The sequence below is a fragment of the Panthera leo genome, chromosome C1, assembly GCF_018350215.1.
Source record: "Panthera leo isolate Ple1 chromosome C1, P.leo_Ple1_pat1.1, whole genome shotgun sequence".
Lineage (NCBI taxonomy): Eukaryota > Metazoa > Chordata > Mammalia > Carnivora > Felidae > Panthera > Panthera leo.
Window position 1 is genome coordinate 71,292,587 of NC_056686.1, and position 11,846 is coordinate 71,304,432.

Genomic DNA, 11,846 nt, shown 5'->3' on the forward strand with positions numbered 1-11,846 from the left:
TGATGAATGGATAAAGAAATTGTGGTTTATATACACAATGGAGTACTACGTGGCAGTGAGAAAGAATGAAATATGGCCCTTTGTAGCAACGTGGATGGAACTGGAGAGTGTGATGCTAAGTGAAATAAGCCATACAGAGAAAGACAGATACCATATGGTTTCACTCTTATGTGGATCCTGAGAAACTTAACAGGAACCCATGGGGGAGGGGAAGGAAAAAAAAAAAAAAAAGGAGGTTAGAGTGGGAGAGAGCCAAAGCATAAGAGACTGTTAAAAACTGAGAACAAACTGAGGGTTGATGGGGGGTGGGAGGGAGGGCAGGGTGGGTGATGGGTATTGAGGAGGGTACCTATTGGGATGAGCACTGGGTGTTGTATGGAAACCAATTTGACAATAAACTTCATATATTGAAAAAATAAAATAAAATAAACTTTTTAAAATGGGAATACTGATAACTACCTTTTAGGATTAGGCTTTCAGTTCAGGAACCTGACAAATAGTAGACTTTCAGTAAATGGGAACCAGTATATAGACAGATAGATATGAATTTTACTATAATACAATATATGGGAGCTACAAAGTTTGAGATAGAGGAGAATTTGGTAGAGGACACATCCTTCTACCAGAAAGGAAACCGAAGCTCTGAAGCCCCTCACCTTCCTGTTTCCCAGCCTCTGTTTGATATGAATTCTGTCACTCCATTGGTCTCTCCTCACCCACTGGGAGTGGGGCCTTGAAATAGTCTGTGAATTCAGCTCTTCTCTCTTTGTCACGAGGGGTCATCTCAGTCTGTATTTCTACTTCTCTCTTGCTCCTTCCCTTCCTAGGCCTTTTGTCACCAGCAATTTCACCACTGATCCCATTTATAGATTCCTTATAGCCAAATATATAACCTCCTCCAACACTGTTATTCATGTGAGAACCTGGGTCTCAATTAAAAGCATGAGCATGTGGAAATTTTAATGTTAACGTTATCACTTATTGCTAGACATGTTAGTGTAATAAAAACAGGGGGCCTCATTTCAAAAACATGGTTTAGTGGTCACAAGGCATGAAAGAATACCAATTAATTAACTTTCCCTTGTTTCCCTTGCTACAGAAAATTGGCCTTCTTCTGTTTTTTTGCACACTCACAAATACCGATTGAAATTCTGTTGTGTAAAATAACCTGACACCCTTCCTTTACGCCAGCAATTATCCATGATTACTGTCAGTGTTTAAATACCATAGCGACAGCTCCTAATTATCCACATCAGTGGAAGCAAGTAGACTGGTGGATAATCCAAAATTAATTTGCATATAAAATACTTGTAAAACACCTAAATATTATAATAATCATATCTTGAAATTGTATAATGATGTGCTTGAGTTTCCAAAACCTCTCCAACTTCTTGTAACTGAGTTTATTTCCATTTGACATATTACCCTCTTTTTTTTTTTTTTTTAAGTTTATTTATTTTGAGAGAGAAAGCGTGAGCAAGAGCAGGGGAGGGGCAGAGAGAGAGGGAGACAGAGGATCTGAAGCAGGCTCTGCACCGTCAGCGCAGAGTCTGATGAGGGGCTCAAACGCATAAATGGTGAGATTGTGACCTGAGCTGAAATCAAGAGTTGGACGCTTAACTGACTGAGCCAACCCCAGGCACCCCTGGGGCTCTTTTAAGTAGAGCTACCACTTGTCAAATTTTCTCTGGAACTAGATTGGGGATAAGTGAATGGGTTTAAAAGGGCTCCTCTGTTACATTTAGAACATGAAAATTGTCACCAAGAAAAAACAACTAATGTTGTGAGAAATATCTTCTAAGGAGCAACTACTGATAAAAGGGAAAATGGGAACAAACTGTAACAACCTTAGAGGACTGTAGCAGAGATTAAATGAGTTAAAATGTTTATAGCACTTAGCCAGGAACTGGCACAGAGAAAACAGTAGTAAGTGTTCACTGCTATTATTGCAGAAGGCACGGGAAGAACGCACATCCATCCAGCAAGGCTTGTCTGAATGAATGCCCTGCAGTTGCCAGGGATTGCGTTGTATACATTGATCCACAAATCTGAGGAAAACCATACACCTATCTCTTTGCAAACACTGAGTCTGAATACAGCTCACCTCTTGAAAAATAATAGCAATCACAGCTCTAACAGCACATAAAATGGGAATTTTTCTAACTGAAATTTCAGCTGGAGACCCAAAGCTGGAAAAAGTAGCAGTTTCCATGTGACCCATAAGCTATGCCACCTACACAGGACTTGATAGTGGGAGGAATTCAAAAGACTTCTGCAACCTCTAGTCAATTATCCACACTCCAGGCTACCCGAGGGACCCAAGAGTCATGAGGAAGAAGACTAGAAAAGGGGTTTTTGTTTTTATTTTTGGAGAGAGGTGTCAAAGGGCCATGTGTTACCCACTTCTCAGTTCTCCATGAGGAGACCTTCATGGGAGCACTGCTAGAGAAGAGTTGCAGGCCACGATGGAGAACTGGCCTCCAGCAGGAGGCTTCCTGAGCCATGGAAATGTGCACACACTTCTCCACTCTATCTCTGCCACTCCCCCTTGGGAGCCAGCAGCTATTCTCCCTCCTGTGCCAGAGATGCCCTCCCACAAACCCCTCCCAGAGAGCAGCGGCTAGGCCAACTGCTCAAAACTAGCCCCTTCTTTCCTTTGGTATTTCTAGCTGTCAATGTTTTATTGGCATGATTTGGTTTTTCACCCTAGAAAACATATCAGAAGTCAAAAGAACAGATGGAGGCTGAATTGAAAGCAGACTATGACAATTACTTAGAACTGGAAAAGAACACCCTCATCAACCTCGGCCTCATCAAAGTGCCAGAGACGATGTCATTCATGGAGTTGATGTAGAAAAGCTTTCTGCAGGGGTGTTTGGGGCCTTGGTAGGACTTTGTTTTCTTTTTATTCATTATTTTTTATGTAAGGTGAGCTAGCAAATTAAACATTGAATAGGTTTATTTGTAAGTATAAGCCTTTTATTTCACTAAAATTAAAACTTGATTTATCACAACAAGATCTGTTTTGATTTTTGGATTGAATGTGTACCGAACTTTGTACTGAATATGAAGGTTACCAATAATGAAAGTTTCATTTTCTTCTAGTAACATAGAGCTTCAGACATCCCCTTCACCCCCAGGCCTTGACATCCATTTAGAGCCCCTAATCCCAGAGAGAAATGGAAATCAAACTTTGCTCCCAATTATCAAGTTGGTTTGGCTGCCCCTCCAAACACTGCTCTCCCCAGGCCCCTGACAGATGGGAGGGCTATGTGCTAAATAAAGTATTAGCAAATGGAATCTAGAAATATATGTAAAAGAAAGGATACTACATAAAGATCATGTTGGGTTTACCCGAAGAATATAAGGTTAATTTAACAGTAGAAAGAAAATAAGTCAGTGACTGATTAAAGGAGAGAATTTATGATACCAAATGGACACAGAAAAACACGTGATAAAATTCAACATCTGTTCATGACAAAACAACAATAAATTCTTAGCAGTTACAAAAAGAAGGGGAATCTAAAACAATCCTACAGTAACATCGTCCTTAAAGGCAAAAAACTGAAAGTTTTCTTCCACGATGTGGAACAAGACACAGTGCCCACGGTCCGTCCTCCAGTCAATGTTGTACTTGGGGGGGTGGGGGGGGGTTGGTTAACCAGTATGGGCACAAAAAGGAGACAGCATGTGAAACAGAGTTGCAAAAGAGCTTGGTGTGTCTCAACCAGAGGTTCAATGTCACAGGAAAGTAACTGGCATGGGAGGTAAGTTTGCAGGGAGGGTAGCAGGAGATGAGACTGGAAAAGTAGCTTGGAGCCAGATTGTGAAGGTTCCCAGAACCTAAACTCAAGAGGCTGAATTATAGTTTGCAAATAATGGGGAATTAATAGAAGGGCTAAGCAGGAAGGTGACACAATCAGCTTTATTTTTAGGAAGATAAGGGATGGATTAGGGTGGGGAGAAGTGAATGGCAGGAAATCCTATTAGGAGGCATAAGTGGTGGTTCCAGGTAAGGGATTAGCACGTGCTGTACGGAAGCTTACTGTGAAAATAGACCTGAAAGGCTGGTTGGATGGGGAATACAAGACAAAGGATGATGCCAAAGTTTTTAAGTTACTGGAGGACATTAAACTCAAAGTTATTTATCTCCAAAATCAGGTAGATAATAGCACTTAACCGTCTGTGTGCCTTTGGACAGATGACTTATCTCTGTGAAACAGATTCCCCTACTATCCAGTCAGGTGAGGGTATTTACTTTGCAACATTTTCACAAGGGGTAAATGAGCACCTGCAGATAAGGTGATGGTACCCAGCACATGTTAGTATCATTATTATTGGAATGTCCCAAGGCTCATCCTTGCACTTGAACTATATTTCTTTCTCTTTCATGTATCCCTCCTTCCTTCCTTCCTTCTTCCTTCCTTTTCTTCCTTCCTTCCTCCCTCCCTCCCTCCCTCCCTCCCAACCCTCCTCTCTCTCCCTGTCCTTCTTTCTTTTTTTTCTTTCTTTGTTTCTTTCTTTGTTTCTTTTTCTTCCTTCCTTCCTTCCTTCCTCCCTCCCTCCCTCCCTCCCTCCCAACACTCCTCCCTTTTTTTCTTTGCTTGCTTGCTTGCTTTCTGACCCACACTTATGTCTTACGTAAATCCATCCAATCTCATAGCTTCCAATACTGCTTATATCCCTGGTATGAACTTCTCCCACAAAAGCAAGAACTGTATATCCATTTGACTATTTAATGTCTCCACTTGGATATATAATAGACATCTCAAATTTAAACATGTCCAAAATTGAGGGCCTAGATTTCCCTTCAAAACCCATTCTCACTGTAGTTCTCCTAATTACCTTGCTTTCAGTTGCTCAGGCAAAAACCTAGACATCATCCATCATTTTTCTCCTCTCTCAATCCATACCCAATCCGTGAACAAATCCTGTTGACAACAGCTTCAAAATACATCTAGAACCTGGTCACTTCTCTCCTTCTTCCTTGCTGCCACCTTGATCCAAGCTACCACCATCACCAGCTTGGCTTTTCGCAGTAGCTTCCTAACTGTTCTCCCTGCTTCCACCCTTGCCCCCTTCAATCTGTCTCAACAGCAGCCACATAGAACTTTTAAATGAAAGGCAGAGGCTGTCATTCTTCCTCTCAGCTCCTCCTTGGCTTCCCAGCTCACTCAGAGCATGAGCCAAAGGCTTTACTGGGACCGGCAGGCCCTCGTGTGATCAGGCTGTCCATTGTCACTCTGGTTTCATCTCTCTCTCCTCACCTACGTCACAGCACCCCAGTCATGCCAGCCCCCTCCAATTCCCCAAACATACAAGGCATGTTCCTGTCCCGGGGCATTTGTGCTTGCTATTCTGCACTTTCTCTGGCAATTTTCCCTATTTTTTTTTTTTCATGTCTTGCCCCAAAGAAAAACATAATGTTTTGAGTCCTATGCTGTGTCTGGCTCTACAATTTTAAACAGGTGTTCAGGGTAGGTGTTACTGGGAAGGTGACATTTGAGCAAAGATCTGAAGAGGGTGAGGGATTTGCTACTGTAGTCTTCTAGGAGAAGCATTTTCATGACTCAGTCCTCTGTCTCCACCCCAGCAGACTTCTGCTCAGGTCTCCTGGACAGAACTGAGTTGTGTGGACACCTCTTAGGGCAGAAGAAGCTGGGACCATGGAGAACAGGAGTGTCATGATTGTGTGACACAAGCCATTAGCTGGGGCTGGTTCATTGTTTTCTCAAACAAAAGAGGGTTTTATTAGCATAGAAGAAGGGGGTAATGGATATTGAATAAGCGTCTGCCTTAGGGTTATCAAATAAAGAGCTTAGTATAGTGCCTAGCATAGAGCAAGCAGTAAATTTTTGCCTCTATTTTACCTAATTTACATGTACAACATGATTATAATATTCTTGCTATAGAAACTAAACATGGGGCTCATGTTTATCTTGCTTATGATAGCAGTTATCGTCAGTTCAGTATGATATTTTTATTGTGTGTTTATAACCTTAATTTTCCTCATCATCTCACCAGCCTATGGCCACCAATGGGGTCACACCAACAGCCACAGCCCAAGTTTCATCGGATCTTGCCCCACCCACTTATCTGGTATCTCAAAGTGTCCCCAGGTGTGTCCTGTAGTTCCTGGGATGAAGGACTCACATATGTTCAAAAATAAGCCTACAACCAGCAGGCACTCAAGGCTCCCTTCTCTCAATATACTAGAGCTGCCTAATGGCCCGCAACATGGCGGAAAGGGGATGGGACAATGACTCTGTGTCAGTTCAGGTTCAGCATGAAGCTAACGCCAAGGTAAGACTACATGTACAGGATATTTATTGGTAGAGAGAACGAAGAAGCCAGGGAGAGCCTTTAGACCTCACTGCAAGTCTGGTGTGTATGGAAGGAGAGAGGGAAGGAAAAAGGTTGGGATGGGATGGGTCAGACTACTCAGAATGCTCACCTTTCTCGGACTCCGAGGCTTTGGAACTCAGGCCAATGCACTGTGCTGTCTCCCCCTTTTCTGGGATGAGTTCTCTCCGAGGGCTCTTCAGTTCACACTGGGGCTCAAGCTGAGAAGCTAACCTCCTATAATGGAAGATGTGGGAATACTAGGTATGAATGAAAATGGAGCTAACTGGTGTGCCTCCTTCCAGTTCCCATGGCTCCAGTCCTTTCCCCAGCTGCCCACTCCTTCCTAACTACCCTGTGGTAAGCCTTCTGTTTCTGCACTTCAGTCTTTTGATCTGACATGCGTTGTAGTGAAAATAAAAAGGGCTTTGGGATCCAGCCTCATCATCCTAGGCAAACTGCACTGTCCCCTAAGTCTTAGTTATACCATCTGCAAATAGGGGATAATTATAGCTACCTCACCCAAAGGTGATGTGTATAAAATAACTGGCACTCAGTGGGTGCTTAATGTTGACTCCTTTTCTTGTTTAGCCTCAGGTACTCTGTCTCACAGACACACACACACACACACACACACCCCAGAGAAAACATAGTGTTTCTTCTTGGTCCTATGTAATAATCTCTGATTTTAATATTGTTAACAATAATGCTAATGTCTCTCACACTCAAATATGCTGTAAGCAGTGATTCTGCACACCTAATCTAATATTAGCCTTGACCATTTTAATATGAGACCAGACATGTTGGACGTACTATTTAAAATTTAAACAGCAGCTCTATTTTTTGCACAACTTAAAATGCTATGGCTACTTAGAAAATTAACCATTCTAATAATACGTGATTTTTTAGGTTAAATTTAATTATCATTCAGCTTTATAAGCTGCTTTTTGCCCACCCAGAAATGTTGTATAATTAAACGAGCATATTTTTTGGGTCCTCAGATAACCATATCATCTGGGTGCACTTCAGATGAAAAAGCTATTGGCTCCAGTAGATGGTGGTCAGTGGCCTGGGTAAACTCCCACAGCTTCACTAATCCACCACTGTAAATAATTAACATTTCCCTGTGCCCTCTACCCCTGAGCGTTGCTTGGGGTAGGCCACGTTCCACCCAGTTGCTAGGTTGCCATCACCAGGTTAGATACCATGTAACTGAGCAAGGCTCCCAGGGCGGAAATTAAATATCTTAGTGAAGGGCAAATTAAACCCTGTGTGATGAATTCATTCCTTCCATGGCTGATGAGCTGTTTGAGGGTCACAGGCCATGTAAAACAACTGCACACCATCAGAGTAGAATCCCAAACACCAAAGAAACTAACCTTAAAAGTTTATTGGGGAAATGATGGTTAAAAAATAAATAAATAAGTGTAACTGCTTCCAAATGCTCTCTTATTCACAAGTATGACATTAAAAATATATGCAGTATGGTAACTGATTGTGTTTCCCTGCAATAATACCAATATTCCAAACTTAAAAGGACAGAAGATAAGATTTTTCTAAGTCACTTGTACATGCAATATTCTGGGCTGTTTTTATTCTTTTTTCTTAAAGAAGAGAAGGGAAGAAAATGTAAAATAGGAGATTTCACATTCTTTCCTGTCAACTCAAAATAGTTCTTCCAGGCTGAAGCCATATATTTTTTTTTTAATTTTATTTATGTATTTATTTTGAGAGAGGAGAGGATCGGGGGCGGGAGAGAGAGAGAGAGAGAGAGAGAGAGAGAGAGAGAGAGAGAGAGGATATTTTATCTTAAGCAGGCTTCCTGCCCAGCATGGAGTCTGATGTGGGGCTTAATCTCACAACCGTGAGATTATGACCTCAACCAAAATCAAGTGTCAGACCTTAACAGACTGAGCCACCCACGTGTCCCCTGAAGCCATTTTTTTTTAAATTTTTTTTTTTAACATTTATTTATTTTTGAGACAGAGAGAGACAGAGCATGAACGGGGGAGGGGCAGAGAGAGAGGGAGACACAGAATAGGAAGCAGGCTCCAGGCTCTGAGCCATCAGCCCAGAGCCCCACGCAGGGCTCAAACTCACGGACCGCGAGATCGTGACCTGAGCTGAAGTCGGACGCTTAACCGACTGAGCCACCCAGGCGCCCCTGAAGCCATTTTTTTTTTAAGAATAATTATCCTTTTAAAAATTTTTTCAAAAAAAAAAAAAAAAAAAAGGAAAGAAAAGAAAACAGCACCAAGTCAAATCTAATATACAGCAAGTGTCTGCTTTATTTTGGCTTTAGTAAATAAGTTAAATCTATAATTATTTTTCACTTTTAATGAAGTTTCTGGACTGAATGGATCTAAATCTCACAAAAAGCCAGAATGAACTCCCAGTGACACAGAATCTAAATAGGAGTCATTCTGGTAACGAAGCTATGCATCCAGAGGGATCTTGTCCTCAGAAATAATACACTGTAGACAGAATTTAAAAACACCAACAACAACAACAAAAAAAAACCCCAAAAAACAAAAGAAAAAAAAACCAAAAAACTCTGTATCAGTTCATTATGAGAATCTTAATCTCAGTTGATTGAGAGTCCCAGAAAATCTGGGCAGGGAGAAAGGTGATGGAGGCTACCAATGCTTGTGAAATATCTATGTGTACCTCCACATTTTCCATCCTCTTTGGCAGTTAGATTTGAGCCTGTGCCTGATTTCTAATCAACAGAACATGGGTAGAAATGGATAGAAGCCACCTCCAGGCTTGGCTTTACCTCATCTTGTGAAAGCCTCCAACTGCTATTCAGACACCATGTTTATAATGTAAAGTTTCTCAACCTGTTTCAGACTTTACACAAGCAGTCAATAAACCTTTATTGTATTAAACAACTGATGTATCAGGGTTTATTTGTCACCACTCTATAGCCAAGCCCATCATGATGAATGCAGGTGGATTAGAGAATACTCAGCCTCATTAGAACGCATGTGCACAACAGTTAGTTGGAAATCAGGAATTGGACTTAAATCTGTGCACATCTAATGAGACACTAGAAACATTTTAACAGCCATAACTAAAGATATCAAAAGAAAGCACAACTTTCTTATATTGGAAAATACCTCTATCTATAAACCATACACTAGATTCCAAGCAAATTCCAGCTTGTTCAGTAAGCAGGTGAATTGAGATTGGCATATCGCTCCAAATCCCATGCTTTTATTAAATAGTCAACACTAATGCTAGAGTGGTCATTTAAAAATCAAATCTGAACCCCATCATTTCCCTCCTTAAAACGTTTCAACAGGCCCTTTTTGCCCTCAGGATAGGGTGCAAGTTCTTTATTGTTAACATAGCCCTGCTTGCTTTTTAAGCCCTTCTTTTACAGGTTTGGCTTCTCTACTTCCCCTTCAGACATTTCAGTCCACACTGTTTTCCACACATTCTATGCTCTCTCTCACCTCTGCTTCCTGGAAGATGCTATTCCTGTTCCATGAGTAAATAAAGCTACCAAGAATTTTCAAAATGCCCTAAAATGAATTAACATCTAATGCAGTGCAACAATATCCACATACATTTAAAAAATGATTTATATGTATTCCTCCTATAGGAAATGAACAGTGCTCATAAGAATTTGTTTTAGAGACTATAACAGGAATTGACAATGTGATACTAATAGTTTTCAAAGTCACAAAGTAAGACAACTATCTGGATCCTAATCAGAGCTTTGGAATTAGAGACAATTCTGAGCACTCAGTCCCTTACAAGCTTTAGTAATTTAACCTTGACAAGTTTCTGCTGTGGCAAAATAAATTCTCAAAAGTGGCCACAGCGAAATTTCCCATCCCACATTGCCATACCCCCATCAAGAGATAGCCTCTATTTCCCCTCTCCTTGAAATTTTGACTTTGCGATTTCTTCAAAGAATAGAATGCAGCAGAAATGACACTGAATGACTTCTGAACCCAGGTCATAAAGGGCAACACAGATACAGCTTCTGCCTGGCTCTCTCATTGGAAACTCACCCTAGGAACCCAGCTACCGTGTTGTGAGGAAGCCCAGGCTACATGGACAGGGCACATGGAGGTGTTCTGGTTGACAACCCCAAGTAAGATTTCAGCCAGTGACCAGCACCAACCACCGTACATGTGGCATGAACAAGCCTTCAGATAATTCCAGGCCTGAGCTGTCAAGCTACCCCGGCTGTTGCTGATTGGAGCAGAGATGAGCTATTCCTGCCAAGACCTGTCTAAACTCAGGTTTGTGAACATGTCAGCAAAGTAAATTTTGTCATTATTTAAAGCCATTAAGTTTTGGTATGGTTTGTTATGCAGCAGTAGGTAACTGGAAAAACCACCTCATTTTGGTTCTCGTGAGGATTAAGTGAAATAGAACATAGAAAACTCCCTATGGATTGTCTGAAACACAGTGAATGTTAGTTACCTATAATGTGTCCATAACTATGGCAATTACCTCAAAATAGGATATTTATTTATTTCTATCCCTACTTTGTTTAAGAATTATAAAGAAGCAGGGGTGCCTGAGTGGCCCAGTCAGTTGAGCATCTGACTTTGGCTCAGGTCATGATCTTATGGTTTGTGGGTTCGAGCCCCGCGTTGGGCTCTGTGCTGACAGCTCAGAGCCTGGAGCCTGCTTCAGTTTCTGTGTCTTCCTCTCTCTCTGCCCCTCCCCTGCTCACACTCTGTCTCTCAAAAATAAATAAATGTTAAAAAATTAAAAGAAAAAAAGAATTATAAAGAAGCATACTGTATTTTCTGCTTTCAATGCATATAATCCAGTAAGACAATAAGCTATGTATTCAAATTATTACAATATAAAACAGAGTAAAATTAGTGCTATGTATCTTAAAATTTGATACAAGTCTTTAATAAATATCACACTGTGAATTTTGGAAACCTCTGGTGAGTGGGATTGCATTTAAGTACGAGACAAGGAGAAGACCAGAGGAGCTTGGAAGAATGGGCTTTCAACTACATGCTCTTCTGTATTGTTGGAATTACTACAGGAAACATGCATTTATTTTTTATTATCCTTCTTTTTATTGAACTATTACTTACAAACAGTGAAGAGCACAAATTGTAAGTGTGTAGCTAACTTAATTTTTAATTATGTATACACCCATGTAACCATTATCCAAACATGCATTATATGAGTTCAATCAGAACTTTCTGTTACTATAGATTAGTTTGCATTTTCTATAACTTCATATAAATGGAATCATATGGTATGAACTTATTTTTGTCTTATTCTTTCACTTTTGAGATCCGTTCTTGTTTTGTATATTAATATTCTATTACCTTTTTTTGCTAAATAGTATTCCATTGTAGGGACATACCACAATTTGTTTGGTAGACATTTGGGTTCATGGTTTCCAGCTTGGGGCTACTATAAATTAATCTTCTATGATCATTTCTGTGCAAGTTGTTTTATGAACATATGTTTTCATTTTTCTTGGATAAATATCTAGGAGTAGAATGTCTGGCTCA

The 11,846-nt window shown here is 40.6% G+C and overlaps 1 protein-coding gene across 3 annotated transcripts in view; it reads left to right on the forward strand.

Annotated features, from left to right (window-relative positions):
• Window positions 1–2,961, forward strand: part of DNAI3 (dynein axonemal intermediate chain 3) — an 84,808-nt gene extending 81,847 nt beyond the window's left edge. For all 3 annotated transcript variants that reach the window (XM_042952442.1, XM_042952443.1, XM_042952444.1), the window contains exon 23: window positions 2,711–2,961. In XM_042952442.1, coding sequence (XP_042808376.1) covers window positions 2,711–2,854 — 144 coding nt within the window. In that variant the 3' untranslated portion in view covers window positions 2,855–2,961. The remainder of the gene's footprint in view (window positions 1–2,710) is intronic.
• The last annotated feature ends 8,885 nt before the right edge of the window (window positions 2,962–11,846 follow it).